The sequence below is a fragment of the Cnephaeus nilssonii genome (assembly GCF_951640355.1).
Source record: "Cnephaeus nilssonii genome assembly, chromosome: 14".
Classification (NCBI taxonomy): Eukaryota; Metazoa; Chordata; class Mammalia; order Chiroptera; family Vespertilionidae; genus Cnephaeus; species Cnephaeus nilssonii.
In genome coordinates this window covers 690258-709392 of record NC_137085.1, presented here as the reverse complement: position 1 = coordinate 709392, position 19135 = coordinate 690258, and the positions used below count along the sequence as shown (strand labels likewise).

The following is a 19135-nucleotide window of genomic DNA, read 5'->3' as shown; positions in this document are numbered from 1 at the left end:
CCTCACCTCAAACCCCTTCCACCCGGGGCTGCGCCTGCGTCTTACCCTTCTCTCCCCCTCCCCCCCCCCACCTGCACCCCCTCCCTCCCGAGCCCATTTCCTCTCCGCTCCCGGCCACCCCTGCGGCTTTGTAAATAAACTTTCTCTTACAGTTTGAATCTTGCTTCTGAATTCTTTAACCGGAAGAGGCTGCTGAGTCAAGGTGTGACCCGACTCCAGTCACCAGTAACGTTCTGGTGCCATTTCCGACACCACACAGCCAAGGCCTGCATGCCCTGCCAACAAGTGCCTTCTATCTGCTGATGGCGGGGAGCACAGCTCAGGAAGGAAAAACGTTAAACACGTGGCTGCGCCTTGACTGTATCCAGCAGTGCGCGGGTGTCATCTTTAACGTTCACCGAAGGGACGGGTAGCTCACACCCTTTGGTGGGCCTACAGCTCGGCTTTCCTGGGGGTGGCCACTGGGCCTCCGGTTTGTTTGTTTGTTTTAATATCTTTATTGATTTCAGAGAGGAGAGAGGGAAACATCAGTGATGACAGAGAATCATTGATCAGCTGCCTCCTGCATTCCTACTGAGGATGGAGCCCGCAACCCAGGCATGTGCCCTTGACCGGAATCGAACCTGGGACCCTTCAGTCCACAGACTGATGCTCTATCCACTAAGCCAGGCATCCTCACACTACGGCCCGCGGGCCACATGCGGGTGTTTTTGCCGTTTTGTTTTTTTACTTCAAAATAAGATATGTGCAGTGTGCATAGGAATTTGTTCATAGTTTTAACTATAGCCTGGCCCTCCAACGGTCTGAGGGACAGTGAACTGGCCCCGTTTAAAAAGTTTGAGGACCCCTGCTCTAAGCCAAACCAGCGAGGGCTGTTTTTGTTTTTTTAATACATTTTTTATTGATTTCAGAGAGGAAGGGAGATAAAGAGCAGAACATCAGTGATGAGAGAGAATCATGGATCAGCTGTCTCCTGCATGGCCCCCCACTGAGGATCGAGCCCACAACCCACGCCTGTGCCTTTACCAAGAATTGAACCCTTGCCGAAACCGGTTTGGCTCAGTGGATAGAGTGTGGCCTGCGGACTGAAAGGTCCCAGGTTCGATTCCAGTCAAGGGCATGTACCTTGGTTGGGGGCACATCCCCAGTAGGGGTTGTGCAGGAGGCAGCTGATTGATGTTCCTCTATCATCGATGTTTCTAACTCTCTATCCCTCTCTCTTCCTCTCTGTAAAAAAAATCAATAAAATATATTAAAAAAAAAAAAGAATTGAACCCTGACCTTCTGGTTCATAGGTGGATGCTCAACCACTGAGCCACACTGGCCGGACTGTTTTTTGTTAGTTTTTTTTTTTTTTTTTTCCCTGTAAACTTCTTGCCCTCCTTTGTCCCCCACGGGAGGATGTTTGGGCAATGCCTTGCCACTCCTCTCGCTGGAGGGCATGCGCTCTGGGCCTGCGCTGCACACACCAGGCAGGAAGTCAAGGCACACTGCGTTCCCTGCAGCAACTTCCTCTGTGGGTAGGCCGTTGGGACAGGCTGCCCCTGGGACATCACCCCGTGTGTCCCCGGGGAGGGGTCTGCAGCTGGCTCCTCAGCACTGCAGGCACCCGGCCAGAGCAGCAGCAAAACCAGCTAGGGATGCCCTAGCGGCGTCACATTGACTAATGACCCCCTGGCCCCATCAATCCTTAGAGACCACGACCCTGAGAGGACACACGTGGAGAGCTGATGGAGGTCCTATTGGGATTCCCCCTGTCCAAGGGCAGTCAGGCCCACGGGCGGCTCTGGGACCAGGCCTGTCCCCCACAAACAGGCCAGGAAGGTGGGCTGGGCTTCTGTTGACCACAAGCCATGGCATGTGAGGTACGCAGGGCCACTGCCTGGCATCCTGGGTCCTCCCAGTGCCCTGCACAGTAGCTAGCTTAACCCCAGCAGCTGTGGCCAGGCCCTGGCTGTGCAGCAGAGGCCATGGGGCCTCGACTTGCCACAAATCATTGAGAACGGGAGCAGCTCAGATTCCCCCCAGTGAGCTGGGCAAAGCCCTCCCCAGGCTGTGTGGCCTGAGACCTCCCTCACCGGGAAAGGCTCCCTCGGACCAGTGCCCGCAGTATGGCACCCCCACTTTAGGGGAACAAAGAGGTGGTGTGTCGCCCACCCAGGGTGTAGGCCTTGCCCCTCCCATTGCCCCCAGGACAGTGGGACCCTCCCTGTGGCCCTTGGGCCTAAGCCTGAGGGCTCGGGCTGCGGCGGCACCGTGGGCCGCAGGTCCCCACCCTCGTCCAAGGGTGTCCCTGCCACCGTGCGTGCGGAGCATTGGGTCGTGCGGGCGCAGGGGGTCCAGGCAGGGCCGTGGGAGTGCGGGCGCCTGGCCTCCGGCAGCCAGCAGCTGTCGAGAGACGCCACAGGGGTGGCTTTGTTTGCTGGTGGCCATGGTCCCAGTGGGAGGGTGCGTTACCTCTCGGTGGGGCAGCAGGCAGACAGGCATTTGTGGCCTCAAAGGACCTGGCGGTCAGCCTTTGTGGGTGGCCTCACCTGCCCCCGGAAGGAGAGGTGCACGGGCACCTTCCTCCCGCCACCGCCTCCCCACCGCCCCAGGGAGCCGGCCAGGCCTGCCTCTCCCCAGGGGACTCCATCAGAGGGACCGTGAGGCTGAGGCCAGACCCAAAGGAGTGTCCTGGGGTCACAGAAGTGGGGGGAAGCCAAACTGGGGTGCACAAGCCTGCTCCAGGGGTCTTGCTCCCACCAGGCCCCCCACGGCTTCCAGATTAGAGGCTACTTCCCTTGGGGGAACCCAGGCTCAGGAGGCCGAGGAGCTTGTTGGGGGAGGGGCCTGGGGTCCATGGAAGGGGATGAGGCACAGAGGACCTGGGGGACATGGGGGGCGGTGCTGAGGGAACCTGAGGGTAGAAAAGGACTGGACCAGAAGGAACAATGGCTGGCCTGGCCGGAGCTCAGCGTGGTCCCCACACACCAGGGTCTGGGGTTTGATCCCTGGTCAGGGCGCACACAGCAGTAACCAATGAGCCCTGACCGGTTTGGCTCAGTGGATAGAGCGTCAGCCTGCGGACTGAAGGGTCCCGGGTTCGATTCCGGTCAAGGGCATGGACCTTGGTTGCGGGCACATCCCCAGTGGGGGGCGTGCAGGAGGCGGCTGATCGATGTTTCTCTCTCATCGATGTTTCTAACTCTCTCTCCCTCTCCCTTCCTCTCTGTAAAAAATCAATAAAGAATATATTTTAAAAAAAGAAGTAACCAATGAGTGCACCAGGAAGTGGAACAACAAATCTGTTTGTCCCCCTCCCCCCCTCAAATCAATAAATTAAAAAGCGCAGTGACAAAAAAGTAACCGCGGGCCTGGGCTACCACCCTCCCCCATCTTCCTGCATGCCCACCGCCCCCAGGCCTAGCAGCACCCCTAGACTGGGAGCGGGGACCCCGCCGCAGCTGGCCCAGACCGCCGCCCTCCCCCTCTCAGCGCCCGAGCGAGGGCGAGGGACGGACGTCTCTCTCGAAGCTTCCTTTCCGCCGGTGGCGGGGTCAGGCTGCGCGGGGGCAGCCCGGGCGGAGGGGCAGGAGGCCCGGGCGCTTCCCTGGTGTCCGGTTACCAGCTGCCCGCAGACAACCTTCCTGTGTGGCAACCGGACGCGCCCCCGCGGGGAGGGGCGGGGAGCCCCGGAGGGCACAGCCCGCCCGGCAGGTGCCTCCCGCCGGGGAGAGGCGGGCCCACGCGTGCGGGTGGAGCCTGGGTGGGCGCAGCACCTGCTCCCCGTAGGTCTCGGGCCGAGCCGCGCCGCGACCCGCAAGGCCGTCCCGGGGGCCCCGCCCGCAGCCCTGATCCCTCAGCCCCGCGCCCCGCCCCGTCTAGAGAGAGAAAAGCAGAACCGGGGGGAGGGGGGCAGGACGCCTCGGGGTCACCGGTCCGCACCTCACTGCCCTGCACACTGCGGGGCTGGACGGCGGGGGGCGGCCTGCGCCCCTCCCTGCGCGCATCCCCCAGGCGGGGGCGTGGGAACCGCCCCTCCCCGCACCCGCCAGGCAGCGCCCAGCCTCCCCGGACCTCGGATTTCCCGGGACCCCGGGAAGCCTTCCCGCTCCCCACCGCCCCTTGGTGCCTGCCGGCCCCCGCGGCCGCGAGAGGAGGGGTTCCAGCCCGCGGCGGGGGGTCACCTGCGCGCCCACACCGGCTCCTCCGCGGACTGGCCGCTAGGGGGCAGCAAAGGCGCCGGTCCCCCCCAGGGAGGGGGCGGGGGACCCCGGCCGTGCCGTCGGGGAGAGAAGACCACCCGCACTCGGGTCCCAGCCGCGTTTATTTGCCGCGAAGGCGAGCCCGCTGACTCCCACGTCCGCAGCTCCCGGGACCCCCCAGGGCGCCCAGGGCGCAGGGCGGGGCGGGGGGCGCCCGGCCCTCACAGCCGCTGGGAGGCCAGGACCTCGGGGTTCTCGTAGCAGTGCGCCTCCTTGGCGGCGGCGGGCGGGGGGCCGCAGGCCCGGCAGGGGCAGCAGCGCCCCACGAGGCGGTCCCACGGCTCCAGGGAGCGCAGCCAGCGGGGCAGCCAGGCCCAGGAGCGCAGGGCGCGGGGCAGCCAGGCCGGCCGCCGCCGCTGCAGCACGTTGACCAGGGCGACCAGGAGCAGCAGCGCCAGCACCGGCCCCGCCACCCCGGCCAGCACCGCGGGCCCCGCCAGCGAGAGCCCGAAGGTGGCGAGCGGCAGCAGCAGGAAGCCGAGCAGCAGGTAGGCCACCGCCACCCAGCGGTAGCGCGCCGTCAGGTCCCCGAAGCGCCTGGCCAGCGGGATGGGCAGCCGCAGCAGCGGCACCGCGTACCACAGCAGGATGCCCGCCACGTTGAAGAAGAAGTGGATGAGGGCCACCTGGGGGCGGGGGGCAGGCAGGGGCCGTGACGTGGGTCCCCTGGCCCCCAGGCTGCCTCCCCTCTCCCTACCCCCGCCCCCCGCCCCCAAATGGTGCTGAGTCCGAAGTCAGTCTGGGGTCCTGCTGCTGGGCTGAGACGGGCCGCCTGGGAGGGCAGGTTCCAGCCAGGTGTGGGCATGCGCCTCCTGCACTGCCCCCGCATTTGGGGGGGGGGGCACCTGCATGGCTCCCACTCCCTTCCCCCGCCCCCGCTGCTCCTCATCCCTCAGTGAGCTTGGCCACTCAGCCCTGGGCTCTGGCCTAGCTGCTGTGGGGGGACCTGCAGGGCCCCACATGCAGGTCACCCCCTCCACCCCCATCCAGGGGCTGCTGAACTGAGGAGCCGAGCTGGCGGGCGCCGTCTGGAGGGCTCCCTGGAGGGAGGTGGAGCAGGCCCCGCACTGGGGGGTCCGAGTGGACAGGTGGGAGGTGGCGAGGGCCTGGGCCTCTCTCTTCCTGTAGGCAGCAGCCCAGCAAGACAGGACATTCGGGAGCTGCCTGTCCGGGCCCCAGGCGGAGGCAGGGGAGGAGGGACACTCGGCCGGAGCAGTGGACCCTGAGGGTAAGCCGGACTGGGTGGGACGGGGTACAGGGCAGAGCCGGGGCCAGGGGGTGCCCAGCACAGGTGGGGCGCGCCTCTGCAGGAGCAAGCGTGTCATCGAGGGGACCTGTTGGGTGTGGGTGATGGGGGTGGGCACATCTGCAGGTGGTGGAATAGAAGGAGGCCTGGAAGGAGCAGAGCCAGGGCACAGGGTGGGGAGGGGGGGGACAGAGAGAAAGGTGCAGAAGGCACCCCAGGGCTGCACAAGGTAGTGGGGGAGGAGAAGCGGGACTGGGGGTCCCCAAGATGCCCACTAGGTCCCTGGGGCCCAAGGAGATGGGCAGCTGGCCTGGGCAGGCAGTTGGAGGTGGGTCCCCGGAGAGCTTGAGCCGTGGCCAGCCGGGGGCAGGCCTCAGCTTCCTGTGTGCGGGGCTGGCCGCGGGGCACTGGGTGCCGGGAGCGGGGAGGACAGGGAGGGCAGTACCTGGAGAGCGCTGGGCAGCATTCTCGGGGGGCTGGCCAGGGCGGCCAGCAGAGCCGTGGTGGTGGTGCCGATGTTGGAGCCCAGTAAGAGGGGGTAGGCCCGCTCCAGGCTGATCACCCCGACGCCTGGAGGAGCAGGGGGTCACGGTGGTGCCCTGAGCCCACGCCCCCCGCCCCCCGCCCCCCGGGGTGCCTACCCGCCGCTCACCCATGAGCGGCACAATCGCAGCTGTGAAGACGCTGCTGCTCTGCAGCACGAAGGTCATGCCGGCGCCCACCAAGATGGCCAGGTAGCCGCTGAGCCAGCCGAACGGGAAGGGGAAGTCTGGGGGGGCAGCGAGGTCACCCCGGCCCGGCCTCTCCGCCCGCCCGGCCTGGGGCCCTGGTCCGGTCCCGCGCACCCACCGGCGTTGATGACGGTCCGCACGGCCTGGGCGATGCGGCCGCGCAGCAGGGAGTTGAGCAGCTTGACGATGAGCACCAGGCAGGAGCAGAGGACGAGCAGGGAGCCGGCCAGCAGGATGAGGCCCACCGCCAGGTCCGAGAGCGCCGTGCCCGAGAACAGGTGGTGGCCTGGCGGCGGCGGGGCAAGGGGTGAGCGGGGGCGCTGTGGCCCTGGCGGGGCGGTGGGGGCTGGGGCGGGGCCAGGCCTCACAGGGCAGCTGCTCCGCGGGGGTCGAGCCGTTGGTCCCAGGGCAGGCGCCCGAGGTCGCCGCCCCACAGTCGCTGCTGTTTCCTGGGATCTGGGGGGACAGGAAGGGCGGGCTCAGGGCGGGCTGGGAGCCGGGGGGCTGGGCGGCTCAGCGGTCAGAGGGCAGGGCAGAGGCACCTCACCGTGGGCTCCCTGGCGCCACACCAGCGCTTGATGAGGCTGCTATTGGTGGCGTTGTGCGTGGCGCTGTTGGCAATCGCGTCGGCGTCCAGCTGCAGACAGAGGTCGGGAATTTGCCTGGAGCTCACACCGTGGCAGGGCCCAGACCCCCCTCCTCTGTCCCCTCCTCCGCCCAGGCCGGGCCCACAGGGCCTCCCTCCGAGGGCAGCCCGTCCACACCTGCACGATGAGGTGGGTGAGCGGCCGCGTCAGCACCTTGAGGATGTCGGGCGCCTGCGTCCCGGGCTGCAGGCTGGCGGCCTGCAGGGCCAGCTCGCTGAGCCGCTCCAGCGGGGCCGCGGCGCTCTCCAGCGGCAGCAGGATCAGCACCGTGAGCCAGTTGAAGATGCCGTGCACCGCGGAGCCGCCGAAGGCCCTGCCGCCATGGGGGGCGGAGGGGTCAGCTGAGGCTGGCTCAGGGCAGCCCCGGCCCCGCCCGCCCGGCCGCTCACCTCCGAAACTCATCCCGGTCCCCCGACTGCGCCATGGAGACCAGGGTGCTGGTGATGGAGGTGCCCACGTTGACCCCCATGACGATGGGCACAGATTCCCGGACCTGCAGCACTGTGGGGGGGCCGTGTCAGCCTTCCGTGCCCCCCCCAACCCCCCCAGGACAGGAGGGCACTCACAGTTGGAGGCCACCATGCTGACCACGATGGAGGAGGACGTGCTGGAGCTCTGGACCAGCACCGTGACCAGCACCCCGATGACCAGCCCCGCCACGGGGTTGGACAGCACCACGTTGTCCTTGAAGATGTCCCCGGCCACCTTGCCTGCGCCCGGGAGAGAGGGGCGCTGAGGCCCGGGCCTGGCGGCCGCCCCGCCCCAGCCACCCCTCCGGCCACTCACTGCCCAGCAGCTGGAAGGCGGAGCTGAGGGTGTCCAGGGAGCAGACGAAGAGGTAGAGGCTGCCCAGGAGTCCGCAGGCCTTGAGGAGGCCGAGCAGCACCCGCCGGACCCGGCCGGCCGCGCTGAGCTCTGCGGACACAGGGCAGCGTTCCACAGCCAGCCCGTCCGCCCGCCTGCCAGTCCACCTCCTCGTCCCCCCTCCCCGCTCCCCGGGCAGGGCTGGGCAACCCCCCTCCGTTCCTTTGCAGAATGGCCAAGCAGACAGCTCCGGGGCCTCCCCGCAGCTCACTGCCAGCAAGAGGGGGAGCGGGTCCCTCACTGGGCAGGCAGGCAGCTGAGGGCAGCGACGAGGGTCCCGGGGTGGTGGTCTGCGGGCGGGCTCCCTGTTGGGCAAACCCCCTCCTGCTCAGACCCTGGGGGTACAACCCTGCATGGCCAGTTCCTGGCACCTCCTGACCTACCTTTCCAGGACTGGCCCGTGTCCTTCAGCTGGGGGAGGGCCCAGGGGTCCGCGGCCCCCTCCTCCACGGCGGGGGCAGGGCTGGAGGTCCCTGCAGGGGCAGGGGCAGGGGCAGGGGCAGGTCGAGCCAGGGACCGAGCTGCGTCCTGGACACCCCCAGGTGGGGCGGGTGGGGGTGGGGAAGGCCATGCACAGGGGCCTGGGGTGAAGGATGGGGGCAGGAATTGGGAGGGAAGGGGGCCCTGACCAGGGTCGTCCTGAGCCCCTCCCGCCTCCCCGAGCGGCGGGTCCAGGGCTGGGCCTGATACCTGCATGTCCTGGACTCCGGTCCACCAGGCCAACCGTGTCCAGGGTCGGGGGGCTGACCTGGCCCCCGGGGGGAGAGCTCGGCATGGATTTCGGGCAAGGACAGACCCAGGCCCAAGCCCGGATCTGCGGGGGGGAAGGCAGGTCAGACCCCCTCTTCCCTCTGCCCCCCAGGCCCCTGGGTCCTGCTGGCCTGGGTGACCCCCCAGCCCCCCCCCCCCCCCAATGGCTATAGTGACCTCAGGCGGCTGTCAGGCAAGCCCAGTCCGGTGTCGGGGGCAGAGGTGAGCCCCGCGGCCGGCTCCCTCACGGTCCGGCTGGAAGCAGGTCTGGTGGGCGGCCCGGGGCAGAGGGTGCTGAGGCTCGGCCAGGAGTGGCTGGGAGCCTGGAACCCGGGACCTCTTCTGTCAGGGGTCACCGGGGCCATTGCGGATGACTTAGACTTTGGCACTTGATACCAAACGGTGCCGTCTCCTCTCGATAAGGGCCCCACCCCCGCGGAGGGGGCAGGGCAGGGAGCGGAGGAGCCCGCTCCGTCTCGGGCTCCCCCTCAGCCCGCAGGGTCTGGGCCCCCCCCCCCAGCTCTCTGCCTCAGCTCTCCCGTCCCCGGGCCCGGTCCTGGGGGGCTCTGTCACCCTCCCTCCTGCTGGCCCACAGGCCGGTCTCTGTCCTGGAGGCCCCCCAGCCCTGGCCCCCATGTTCCTGGGCCCCTCCTGGTACTCGAAGCTCCTACCTGTGTGGGTAGTGAGGGGGCACCTGCAGGGAGGAGACACAGGGCGGGCGCAGCCGCAGGTCAAAGATCCGCTGGGCGCACACATGACCTGCCGTGGGCTGAGCCCCATTAATGTTTACCCAGGAGCGAGGCCCCCGGGGGTACCCCGCAGAGCCCCAGGCACCTGCCCTGCCCGGGTCCCACTGTCACCCCGGCAGGTGCTCCCGGCCCCGAGCCAGGCCCAGGGCCTCGTGTGGCCGGGCCACGGCCCTTCGTGCTGGCCCTCCACAGCCGGTGCCCGTGTGCCGCTGTGACAGGGGCCACTGCCCGCCCGGGACGGAGCAGTGTGCTGGGCGCTGGCTGGGGGGCCGGGGGCCCGGGAGGTCTGCCTGAGCCCTCAGAACTTATCTGGGTCGGCTTGTCCCTGCCTGGCAGGTGGTGGGAGGGAAGCCCTTTGTACCAGCCAGGCGGGAGGGCGGCCCGAGGTCATGCGGTTCAGACCTGGCTCGGGGCCGGGCTGGGCAGAGCTCTCTGCAGGCTGGGTCCGGGGGTGGCCAGCAACGGTTAGGGTGTCAGGTCCCCCACTGCAGGTGGAGGGAGCAGGGACGGGCGGAGGGCACCCCCCAAGGCCGTGCTCTGGCCCAGCTCTCCACCCAACCCCACGTGGCCCCGGAGGCCTGGCCCCAGCCTCTCTCCACAGCTGAGCCCTGACAGGCCTCATTGCTTGTGGGGTGCCTCCCCTTGGGGTCACTCCCCTTCCTGCTCCCGGGATGCTGGGACCAGCCCCCCTCGGGCGGGGTCTCCCCAGGGGCCTGCTGACCCGCACCCTGCCCTGCCCACCCGTCCCCGAGCCGGGGGACTTTGCCCGGGAGCGGAGCAGGTTTCTGAGTGTTCTCAGCAGATTCCCGCGTCCCGCCCCTGCCTGCCACCCAGCACCCAGGGCGCCTGGCGTCCCTCCCAGGGGCTCTGAGCGCAGCGCCTCTCGGGGGGTGGGGGGTGGGAATATTGTAGCCCAGCCTCGGGGTGTCTGGGCCCAAAGCCGCCAGCAGCTGCGGTGGCCCCTCCACAGGGTCTGTGTGTGGCCGCTGGGGGGCAGAAGGCAGCTAAGGGACAAGCAAGGCCTGGGTGGGCGTGGGCCTGTGTGCTGTGTGACCTCGGGCAGGCCCCCACCCTCTCTGGGCCTGGAGCTGATCCTCTCTGCAGACACCTGTCCCAGCGGTGACCTCACGCCGGCAGGGACGCCCCTCATGGCACAGACACGGGTGGGTTTCAGGAGCTTTGTTGAGTGAAAACGCCACAGGCTGCCTCGTGGGCCAGGGAAGCAGGAGGCGGCCTCCCTCCACGCCCGCTGGGACCTCTGGGAGGGGTCAGGGCGGGGCATACAGGCTCCCACAGCAGCCCCCACCCCTGCACCCGGGCCAGCTCGGGGCCTGGGATCCCTGCGGCTCGGGCGGGCAGTCGCCATCCCTGCAGAGCCTCGTAGTGCCGAGGCCGCAGCCCCCGCCTTAGGCTGTGGCCCGGGTGTCCGTGGGGGGCGGCCCCCGGGACCCTGAGTCCCCAGGCCGTTCTGGGCGGGCTGTGCCCCAGCAGAGGTTCCGAGGCCAGCGCCCGGCAGGCAGCCGCCACCCTGTCCCAGGGGCGCCGTGGCCGGAGCTCAGACCCCGGGGCTGCCCGAGGGGGCCCAGCAGAGGGGGCCGCAGCCCCAGCAGCAGCAGTGGGGCTGGGGGAAGCGGGGCTGGGGGCCCAAGGCCGGGCAGAGCACGGCGGGCTGCTGAGTGACCGCGGGGCCGCCTTTGAGGGGCGCGGGGGGCCGGGGCTCCGCGCGGGGAGGCTCCCGCTCGGCCTTGATGGCCAGGAAGGCGGCCAGGTCGAGGTCCAGCATGGCCACCCCTCCGCGGGGCGTGGGGGTGCTCTGGCGGCACTGCGGGCAGGGGATCCAGCGCTGCTCGTGGGCGGGCGCGTCCAGCCTCCGCACGCACGCCTGGCAGAAGGTGTGGCCGCAGTACAGGCGGCGGGGCAGGCGCCCGGCCAGGTCGTAGGCCGAGTAGCAGACGATGCAGTCGCCCCGCCGAGTCCCAGCGGCCGTCCCCTCCTCCGAGGCCGGGGGACCCTCGGGCTGCAGCATCCTGGGGGAGGCGTGCGGGGATCTAACAGCCACCCCGCCTGCCTCTGCCCCCGTCCTGCCCGGTCAGGGCCCTGGCACGGGGAGCCCGCCCCAGGGGACAGGAGCCCAGGCCGCTGCAGACGCCGGGGTCGGGCCGCAGCCGGGGTCCCCGGGGCCAGCGTCCGGTCCAGCTGCCTGGCCCTATCCCGTGGCCCTCCTGCCGGGCCCCCGCCCCCACCCACCCCGCCTGCCCGGGTCCAGGCCTCCTACCTGCATTCGCTCTGCGGGGCGACTGCGCCGGCCAGAGGGTGGCCGGGGGTGGGGGGACCCAGGGCACCCTGCGGCTCCCTCCCTGGGGCTCACGTTACTGGCCGAGCCCGAGTCAGCAGGGAGGCAGGTGGTGGCTGCAGGCGGGCGGGCGGGCTCCCCTTTCAGCCACAAAGCACTTGCAACTGGATCCACCCGTGCCCCCCCACTCTGCCCCGCCCCCACCCCCTCGTGGCCAGACCCAGCTCCAGGAACCCCCAACCCAGGCCTGGCTTTGCGCTCCTCCAGGCTCATCTTCCCACCTGCTCACCCAGACCCCCTCCCGGCCCCCATCCTCACGCTCGCCCTCACACTCCCCGCCCAGCTGGAGCGGCTCCTGGTCTTAACCTGATGGGCCTTTCATCTCCATTCAGGTGTCGCCTCCTCCAGGAAGCCTGCCCGGACCCCACTGGCCCAGAGCCTGAGGGCCCTGCTCCACCCAGTTCAATCACAGTGTGAGGGTGCACGTAGGTCAGGCCAGCGTTTTCACCCCGGCCCTCGTCCTGGGGGGGTGGCTCGTCCCGAAAGGCCCCAAGGCGGTCCTCACACAGACACACGGACCACCCAGAGGCAGCCCTGGACACGCCCATCAGAGCCCCCGCCGCCGGGGCCCCAGGGACACAGACACGGCAGAATGGGGTGCGTAGAGAAGGGCTGAGACAGGGTCAGGATCCCCAAGACCCCTCCACCTCGACGGCAGGAAGCCCAAGGCCAGAGCCCCCTTACTCCCATCGCGGGCAGTGTGCAGCCTCCTGCACTGATCGGACAGGTTTCTGGGGCCGGCCTGGGTGGGGGCGGGCCGGGGGCAGGGGCCAGGAGTCTGGCACCCCGCGTTCCCGCACAGTCAGGCCAGTGACATGTCCGTCCACACCCGTGTGGCCAGTCACCACGGGTCAGGGAGGGCGGGCACAGGACCTGTCTGTCCTGCGGGGCCAGCTCGGCTTCCTCCCTCAGCTCTGGGCCCAGCCCGGAAACACCGGGTGCTCGGTGCCGGCCTCCGCTGACTCCTCGCCCCGGCATCCTGGCCTCACCCCGCAGTGAGGCAATGCCGGGCTTCGCCGCGGAGCTGCCCGCACGCCCTCCGACAGGCATGCCCTCCGACAGGCATGCCGTGCTGCATGCAGACGGGGGTGGAGGGGGGTTGCGGGGGGACAGGGGCTCCGCGGGGCCTCCCCCAGCCAGCACCTTCGCTGCCGCCTCCTCCAGGAAGCCCAGGCCCTGGAGTCTGGACAGGGCGGAGCGGCAGGGCCGGGCGCCCCAGGGCAGGTGCAGGAATGGGGTGTTTGGTGGGAAGAAGAATGCCTGGCGGAGGTAGGGCCGTGACTCACAGTGGGAGCTGGGCTCGGTCCCGGCTGCCTGGGCTCCCACTCCCAGAACCTGCCGGCACCAGTCCCACCCACTCCTTCCCTCCAGCCGGGGCCTCCTCCTGGGGGCCTTTCTTGGGGCTCCGCTCCCCAGATTCCATGCATGGCCTCCTGTCGGACCCACAGACTGAGGTGTCTCCTAGCTGGAACCCAGGCCTGGCCGGGGCCCGGGACACACTCCGGCCCCTCCTGCCCATCCTCAGGGCAGACCAGAGACCTGCAGTGCAGGTCAGAGAATCGGCCGTGGCCTCCCCGCCCCCAAATGTCCCACGGCCGCGGGGGGGCCATGTGCCTTCCAGCCCGGGTCCCCTCCGAAAGGAATCGCCTGAGGACGCTCACTGCTTTATTACCAGGCTCCGGCCTGGGAGGAGGGGGTCTGGGAGGAGGGGGTCGAGGGTATTGGCTGCCGCGCCAGCGCCCGGGGCCCCCTTTCCAGAGGCCCGAGCTGAGCTGTCGGCCTTGGTGGGCCTTGGTGGCACGCAGGCGTCCCTGCCTAGGGTGGGAGGTGGCTGGCACCCGTGGTGTCGATGGCCCGGCGGGTGCCACCAATGTCCACGCGCGGCCGCGGCTCCTGAGCCGAGCCGGGCCGCCGCCGGGAGGGCCGGGCTAGGAGACCACGCAGCAGCAGCTGTGGCAGCGGCAGAAACGGGGGCAGTGGCAGCAGGAGCAGCAGGGGCAGCAGCAGCAGTGGTGCGCGATGTCGTCGCCGCGCCCGATGGGCGGCCGGCCGGCGTAGGTCAGTCCCGCCGGGCGCTGCCCGCTGCAGGAGGGGTTGCCAGGCTGCTGCCAGGACTGCTGGCCCTGGACAGGGGCGGCCCCCTTGGCTCCCTTGGCCCCCTTGGCGCCCTTGGCCCCCTGGGGCCCCCAGACCTCCTCGACGGGCTGCAGGAGGCGGCTGGGCTCCGGGGCGCAGGCACCCCCAGACAGAGGCTGCAGCTCCGAGGGGCCGGGACCGGCCTCCAGCTGCTGCTCCAGGTCCGGGCGCAGGTGAGCCCGGGGGATGCTGATGTGGGTGTACGGGTTCTTGACCACCATCTCGTGGGGGTCCATGGCCCGGCCTGGCAGGGGGGGCAGAGCAGACGGTTGGCTCTGTGGAGAGGAAGTGCCCACCCCAGGGAAAGCCAGGCTGTGGCGCTGCCCAGGTGCCAGGGTGCGCGTGCCTGGGTTCACCCAGCGTGAGGGCCGGTCTCCAGCTGCCCCCCCGTGGCAGTCCCCTGGGGGAGCTGGGATGGGTGGGGGGGTCTGGAGGCACAGCAGGGCTGGCCCTACCGGGGAGCCCCAGTGCAGGGAGGGCCCAGGACCCACCTGGAGTGGCAACCGCTGTCTGTCCTCTGGTCCTGCCAGTGCCTGTGAGCTGAGCGACTGGCAGCTGCCTTTTCCCTCCTGGGGAGGGGTGGGGCCGTGGGCGGGCCTCAACAATGGGGTTCCCAAGTTCCCAGGAGGCTCTAGCTCCTCCAGCATAGCGGGCACCCACCCTTCCTTCTCAGGTGGGCGGTGGCCATGGCCCGGGCTCTGAGGGGCACGGCCAGCCAGGGTGACTCAGCCTTGACACACGCCAGGCACGTCCTGGGCCCAGGAAGGAGGCCGGGAGGGGACTGGGGTCAGTCCTCAGACCCCAGTGGCAGGTGGTCCGGGGACTCTGGCCCTCACTCGCGCCCCTCGGAGCCCCTGCTTTTCGGCAGAGGGCGGAGGTCCGCGCTGCAGCCACAGCCTCTGCCCCAGACGAGACCGGAGCTGTTTGAGGCGTGGACTCCTGCGCGCAGGGGTGGGGAACGTCCGGCCCGTGGGCCGTGGGAGGCCCGCGAAGCCATTCGGTCCGGCCCTGCCAAGGCATTAGGGGGAGTTAATGACATGTGTGAGCGGACAGAGCAGGTAGCTCTGAAGCCGGTCATTTGTGTGGCCCGCGCATGAGGTTATTAATATCAAATGGCTCCTGCAGGAAAAAGGCGCCCGCCCCTGACTCAGAGGCTTGCCTTTTAACTGATAAAAAAATTGATTTACACACTTTTGCTGATAAAACTTATCTTACAACTGGCGACACGCGCTTCCTACACCCAGTGACAGTCTAGCTCCCTTCTGAAGCCAGCGTCCCTCTGCTGGGAGGCGCCTGGGGCCGCCAGTCTCCCCTCCAGCGCCCCCGCCTGGGCCCTCGAACCCCTCCCACCTTCGATTGGAAGGTGGCACTTAGCACTTGCCATACAGGGTGGCTGCGTGCAGGGGTGACAACAGAGGTAAACACTTGTGCACCCTGGAACCGGCGAGCTCCCCCTGGGGCGACCCGGGGCGGTAGGGTGCGGCCAGGACCCGCCACCCCAGGCCTTGGTGGCCGGGGGAAGCCCCAGGAAGGGCGGGATCAAATCAGACGTGGCCCAGAGGCCAGGGTGACCCGCGTGGCCTGCGCGGGGCCGGTCTGACCGGTCCGGACACGAGCTCTACCGATGCAGCATCCGATTCCACGGGGACCAGGCCCGCGGCCTTGAACTTCCCAGGCCCAGAGCGGAGGCCCGTGCGCAGGCGCCGTGAGTCCCGCCCACCGCTCCTGCAGACCCCGCCCCTCGCGGCGAGGCGGCCAGGCCGCATGCGCGAAAACAGGCCTGAGGCGGCCGGTGGGAACCTTATTCCCCAGAAGCCTCCGCGCTCGAGGGTTTCCTTAAAGACCCGGTTCGGGGTCTGCTGGCCCCGGACCGTTCCGAACCCGCCGTGGGCCGCCCCAGCTCTGAACGGCGGAGCTCTCGAGGCGCGGACTCCGGAGGGGGCTTGAACGGGGCGGGGCCTCGCTCCTGGGGGCGTGGCCTCGGGAGGGGCGGGGCCTGTGGCTGGTGCGCGCCCCGCGGGTCTGTAGGGGAGCTGCGTGGAGTCCGAGGCTGAGGCTGGGCTCCCGCGTGTCCACTGGCCCGCGGGTCTCCCTTGCTCCCGCTTCATGCCAGAGCCCCCTGAGGCCGTCCCTGCACCTCTCACACCTGCTCCTGCGGCTTGACGGGAAACTGAGGCCCAGACACCGGCCCGAGGTCACACAGGCCGCCAAGTGCGGCCCCAGGGGCTCTCCTCCAGCCGGATGTGCCCACGTGGCTCCCTCTCCAGGAGCACCGACCGCTGGGCTCCGTGGCCCTGAAGGGCCTGGGCACACAGGTGCAGCCTGAAGGGGCCGGGGCTGTCCAGGTCAGAGGCAGGGCCCCGCGCTGCCACAGGACGGCAAGCGCCTCCGTGCCCTGGTTCCCTGCCCTGTGGTTGCCACCATGTCCTCTGTCCTCCCTGTCACCGAGGGCGGGCCCCCCATAGGCCCAAGGGAACAGGGAAGCCTGGCCTGAGGAGGAAGCAGAAAGGAATGGGGCTTCCTGCTGGGTGGGGTCCGGTGAGCGCTCAGCTGTGACAGCCGGCACGTGCTGCCTGGGGTGCCGGGAGGCCACCCCACCCTGGGTGGGTGTGTGTTGTCTATCCAGCTGTTTGACCTCACCCGCCCACCGGTCCAGCCGTCCTGGTCCCGGGAGACTTCTCCCAACTGGCCCTCCCTCCGTCCACTCCTCCGGTGTCCGCCCACCCTGCTCCCCTCTACGGCCACACTGCCCTCAGCCCGGCGCTGGGCAGGCGCTGGGCGCCCCTGGGAGCCGGAAAACCCCAGGGCGCTCACGCTGGGCCTGAGTGGAAGGACAAGCAGAGACCCTGACTCTCCGGGGCGGGGGCGGGGCGGGGGGGGCACAGGGGGTCCCAGGGCTGAGCCCGGGAACCAGCTCTCCAGGGGTCACCTCTGGGCCCCTCTCCTTTCCCTCTGGCACCGAGGCTTCGGGCTGAGAAAAGACTTCCCTTCCAGAATGGGGGTCCGGGGGAGGGAGGCTTGGCTAGGACTCCGGGTCCGCCAGGCGGGGACGCAGTGGGGGAACTGGAGGAGGGGCGATGCAGGACTGGCACCCGCACGCGGTCCGCGGGCGCCGGGTGACCCCGGGAGCGGGCGCCGGGCCCTCTGCGAATCGAGGGGCAGCCGAGAGCCTGGCTGGCCCCGCCCCGCGGACCCCGCGCGGGTCCCCAGACGGGGGGTGGCGCTGCGGGCGCAGGCGGGCGCCGCGCGCACTGCGGTCCCCGCGCCTCCGCCGCAGAGCGCGCCACGCTTCGCACGCACCTGCCGCCGCCGCGCCGCGCCGAGCCCGCTCCCCGCGCCCCCGGGAGCCGCCGCGGCCGCGCCATCGCCCCAGGTCGCCGCCGGAGCCGCCGGGCCGAGGCGCGGGCGCCGCATCCGGGCTTGCCTTTGAGACAACCTCTGCGGCGGCGCGCGGCTCGGGGACGCCAGGCTGGGGCAGGTGAGAGCGGGCACGGCGGGCGGCCTCGCTTCCCCCCGCACGGCCGCGGTCGGGCCTCGGGGGCGGGGACTGGGGAGGGGGCTGGGCTGCGCGCCCGGAGAGGGTCAGGGTCAGAGGTCGGGCGCCCGGTCTTTTGTGCCGAGCGAGGGTGGGCCGGCGCTGCGCTCACGCTGTCTCTCACCTGCAGCTCGGGCCTGGTCCAGGCCTCCTCCCTGCTCCCGCCACCGCCGAGCCTGCGGCCCGGGTCCGCCCGCAGCCAGGGCTCCGGCTACCTGCCTTCCCTGGGCACCCTGCCCTGGAGCCATGGGGCCCACCTAGCCCCCGCCCGCCCGGATGGCCCAGCCCGGGCACTGCTGACCTCGGCTGCACGGAGAGCCCACCCCAAACCCCCTCGCCAGCCTCCGCAGCCGGAGACCCTGGGTGAGGCCCTGGGCCGGACCTGCAGCCCCAGGCAGCCTCCCGCACCCCTCTGCCCCTGCCTGCCTCCCACCCCCCCACCCCTTCCTCCTCCTCCTCCTCGGACTGGACCAGAGAAGCCACTGTGGCCACCGGGAGGGGCCCTGCCCCCCCAGCTCTCGCCAGTCGCCCCCAAGAGTCCTCGGGGAGGCTGGGGTCCCCACCAGGCCTGGCGGGACCAGGATGCTGCCCCTGCTCCTCCCCCCCGGCCCCACCCAACGCCCCCTCCCACCTTAACACCCTGTCTGACTGGAGACAGCCGGATGCCGGCTGACCCTGGGCCCGAGGCGGGCAGCGGCTGGCCGGGCCTCCTCATGTCCTGCCTGAAGGGCCCCCATGTCATCCTCAAGATGGAGGCCATGAAGATCGTCCACCCCGAGAAGTTCCCCGAGCTGCAGGCGGCCGCCCCCTGCTTTCCACCTGCGCCCCGGCCCACCCCAGCTCTGGCACCCAAGCGCGCCTGGCCCTCAGACACGGAGATCATCGTCAACCAGGCATGTGGGGGGGACATGCCTGCCCTGGAGGGGGCGTCCCGCACCCCACCCCTGCCACGCCGGCCCCGCAAGGGCAGCGCAGAGCTGGGCTTCCCCCGCGTGGCGCCCGTGGACGAGGTCATCGTGAATCAGTACGTGATGCGGGCGCCGGGCCCCACGGCCTCGGGGCCCCCCACAGTGCCGTCGCCCGCCGCCGCCGGGGAGCCCCTGGAGTGTCCCACTTGCGGGCACACGTACAACGTCACGCAGCGGCGGCCCCGCGTGCTGTCCTGCCTGCACTCCGTGTGTGAGCAGTGCCTGCAGATCCTCTACGAGTCCTGCCCCAAGTACAAGTTCATCTCCTGCCCCACCTGCCGCCGCGAGACTGTGCTCTTCACCGACTACGGCCTGGCCGCGCTGGCCGTCAACACGTCCATCTTAAGCCGCCTGCCGCCCGAGGCGCTGACCGCCCCGTCTGGTGGCCAGTGGGGGGGTGAGCCCGAGGGCAGCTGCTACCAGACCTTCCGGCAGTACTGTGGGGCCGCCTGCACCTGCCACGTGCGGAACCCGCTGTCCGCCTGCTCCATCATGTAGTGCCCGCCCGCCGCCCGCCGTCCCTGCCACCGCCTGTGGTCGGTCCTCGCGCTGCTGCTTCAGGGACCCGGCCCTGCCCATCCCCCCGACCCCGCGCCCATCACAGCTTCCGGCCCCCACCCGTGTGGCATTGTCGCTGCAACAACTTTGCCATTAAAACTCTGCCAAAGTTCGCATCTTGTCCCTGGCCTGCAGCCGCTGCTGTGGCCTCCACGCTGGGCCGGGGTGGGCACCAGGGACTGCAGCCCAGACGGGGTCCCCGTGGCCAGGGGAGGCCCAGCACCGCTCCGTGGCCAAGCTGGGCCGGGCATGCCGCTCAGGTGACTGGGCCTGGCTGTGTGTGTGTGCACATGCGTACATACGTGTGACTGTCTCACACATGTGTGCAGAGCCAGCTGCCTGCGTGCGCCA

The 19135-nt window shown here is 69.9% G+C and overlaps 4 protein-coding genes across 8 annotated transcripts; 1 reads left to right on the top strand and 3 right to left on the bottom strand.

Annotated features, from left to right (window-relative positions):
- Positions 1–3683: 3683 nt before the first annotated feature.
- On the bottom strand, positions 3684–8838 carry SLC34A3 (solute carrier family 34 member 3). Its single transcript, XM_079791215.1, has 12 exons — positions 8426–8838; positions 8119–8208; positions 7658–7786; positions 7438–7581; positions 7261–7372; positions 6989–7184; positions 6772–6861; positions 6593–6680; positions 6343–6510; positions 6146–6262; positions 5939–6063; positions 3684–4873 (listed from the first exon to the last, which is right to left on the bottom strand). Exons 1-12 carry the CDS (start codon positions 8508–8510, stop codon positions 4409–4411), a joined length of 1809 nt encoding a protein of 602 aa, XP_079647341.1. The 5' UTR covers positions 8511–8838; the 3' UTR covers positions 3684–4408.
- On the top strand, positions 4598–18892 carry RNF208 (ring finger protein 208). Of its 3 annotated transcripts, XR_013814559.1 has the most exons (3): positions 4598–4735; positions 5376–5475; positions 17389–17467. XR_013814559.1 is itself a non-coding variant. In XM_079791208.1 (2 exons), exons 1-2 carry the CDS (start codon positions 6996–6998, stop codon positions 18722–18724), a joined length of 1341 nt encoding a protein of 446 aa, XP_079647334.1. In that variant the 5' UTR covers positions 6754–6995; the 3' UTR covers positions 18725–18892. The 3 variants fall into 3 exon arrangements, 2 of the variants coding, with proteins under 2 accessions (XP_079647334.1, XP_079647333.1); XM_079791208.1 differs by lacking the exons at positions 4598–4735; positions 5376–5475 and adding an exon at positions 6754–7000 and having other exon boundaries at positions 17389–18892; XM_079791207.1 differs by lacking the exons at positions 4598–4735; positions 5376–5475 and adding an exon at positions 16658–17201 and having other exon boundaries at positions 17389–18892.
- On the bottom strand, positions 9274–13197 carry RNF224 (ring finger protein 224; the record flags this gene model as incomplete). 2 transcript variants are annotated; one of them, XM_079791209.1, is made up of 2 exons in its annotated part: positions 9283–11261; positions 12731–13197. In XM_079791209.1, the coding sequence occupies 2 exons, from the start codon at positions 13195–13197 to the stop codon at positions 10790–10792; spliced, it is 939 nt and encodes a 312-aa protein (XP_079647335.1). In that variant the 3' UTR covers positions 9283–10789. The 2 variants fall into 2 exon arrangements, with proteins under 2 accessions (XP_079647336.1, XP_079647335.1); XM_079791210.1 differs by lacking the exon at positions 12731–13197 and having other exon boundaries at positions 9274–12656.
- On the bottom strand, positions 13515–14385 carry CYSRT1 (cysteine rich tail 1). 2 transcript variants are annotated; one of them, XM_079791211.1, is made up of 2 exons: positions 14215–14385; positions 13515–13998 (listed from the first exon to the last, which is right to left on the bottom strand). In XM_079791211.1, the coding sequence occupies exons 1-2, from the start codon at positions 14368–14370 to the stop codon at positions 13516–13518; spliced, it is 639 nt and encodes a 212-aa protein (XP_079647337.1). In that variant the 5' UTR covers positions 14371–14385; the 3' UTR covers position 13515. The 2 variants fall into 2 exon arrangements, with proteins under 2 accessions (XP_079647337.1, XP_079647338.1); XM_079791212.1 differs by having other exon boundaries at positions 13515–13967; positions 14215–14339.
- Positions 18893–19135: the final 243 nt, after the last annotated feature.

Coding starts and splice junctions, on each gene's coding strand:
- SLC34A3 (XM_079791215.1), bottom strand. CDS start 8,510: ATGCCGAGCTCTCCCCCCGGGGGCCAGGTCAGCCCCCCGACCCTGGAC. Junction 6,511..6,592: donor CCCCGCGGAGCAGCTGCCCT/GTGAGGCCTGGC, acceptor CGCCGCCGCCAG/GCCACCACCTGTTCTCGGGC. Junction 4,874..5,938: donor TGCTGCCCAGCGCTCTCCAG/GTACTGCCCTCC, acceptor CCCCGCCCCCAG/GTGGCCCTCATCCACTTCTT.
- CYSRT1 (XM_079791211.1), bottom strand. CDS start 14,370: ATGCTGGAGGAGCTAGAGCCTCCTGGGAACTTGGGAACCCCATTGTTG. Junction 13,999..14,214: donor GACAGCGGTTGCCACTCCAG/GTGGGTCCTGGG, acceptor TCCTCTCCACAG/AGCCAACCGTCTGCTCTGCC.
- RNF208 (XM_079791207.1), top strand. CDS start 16,801: ATGCAGGACTGGCACCCGCACGCGGTCCGCGGGCGCCGGGTGACCCCG. Junction 17,202..17,388: donor GGGACGCCAGGCTGGGGCAG/GTGAGAGCGGGC, acceptor TCTCACCTGCAG/CTCGGGCCTGGTCCAGGCCT.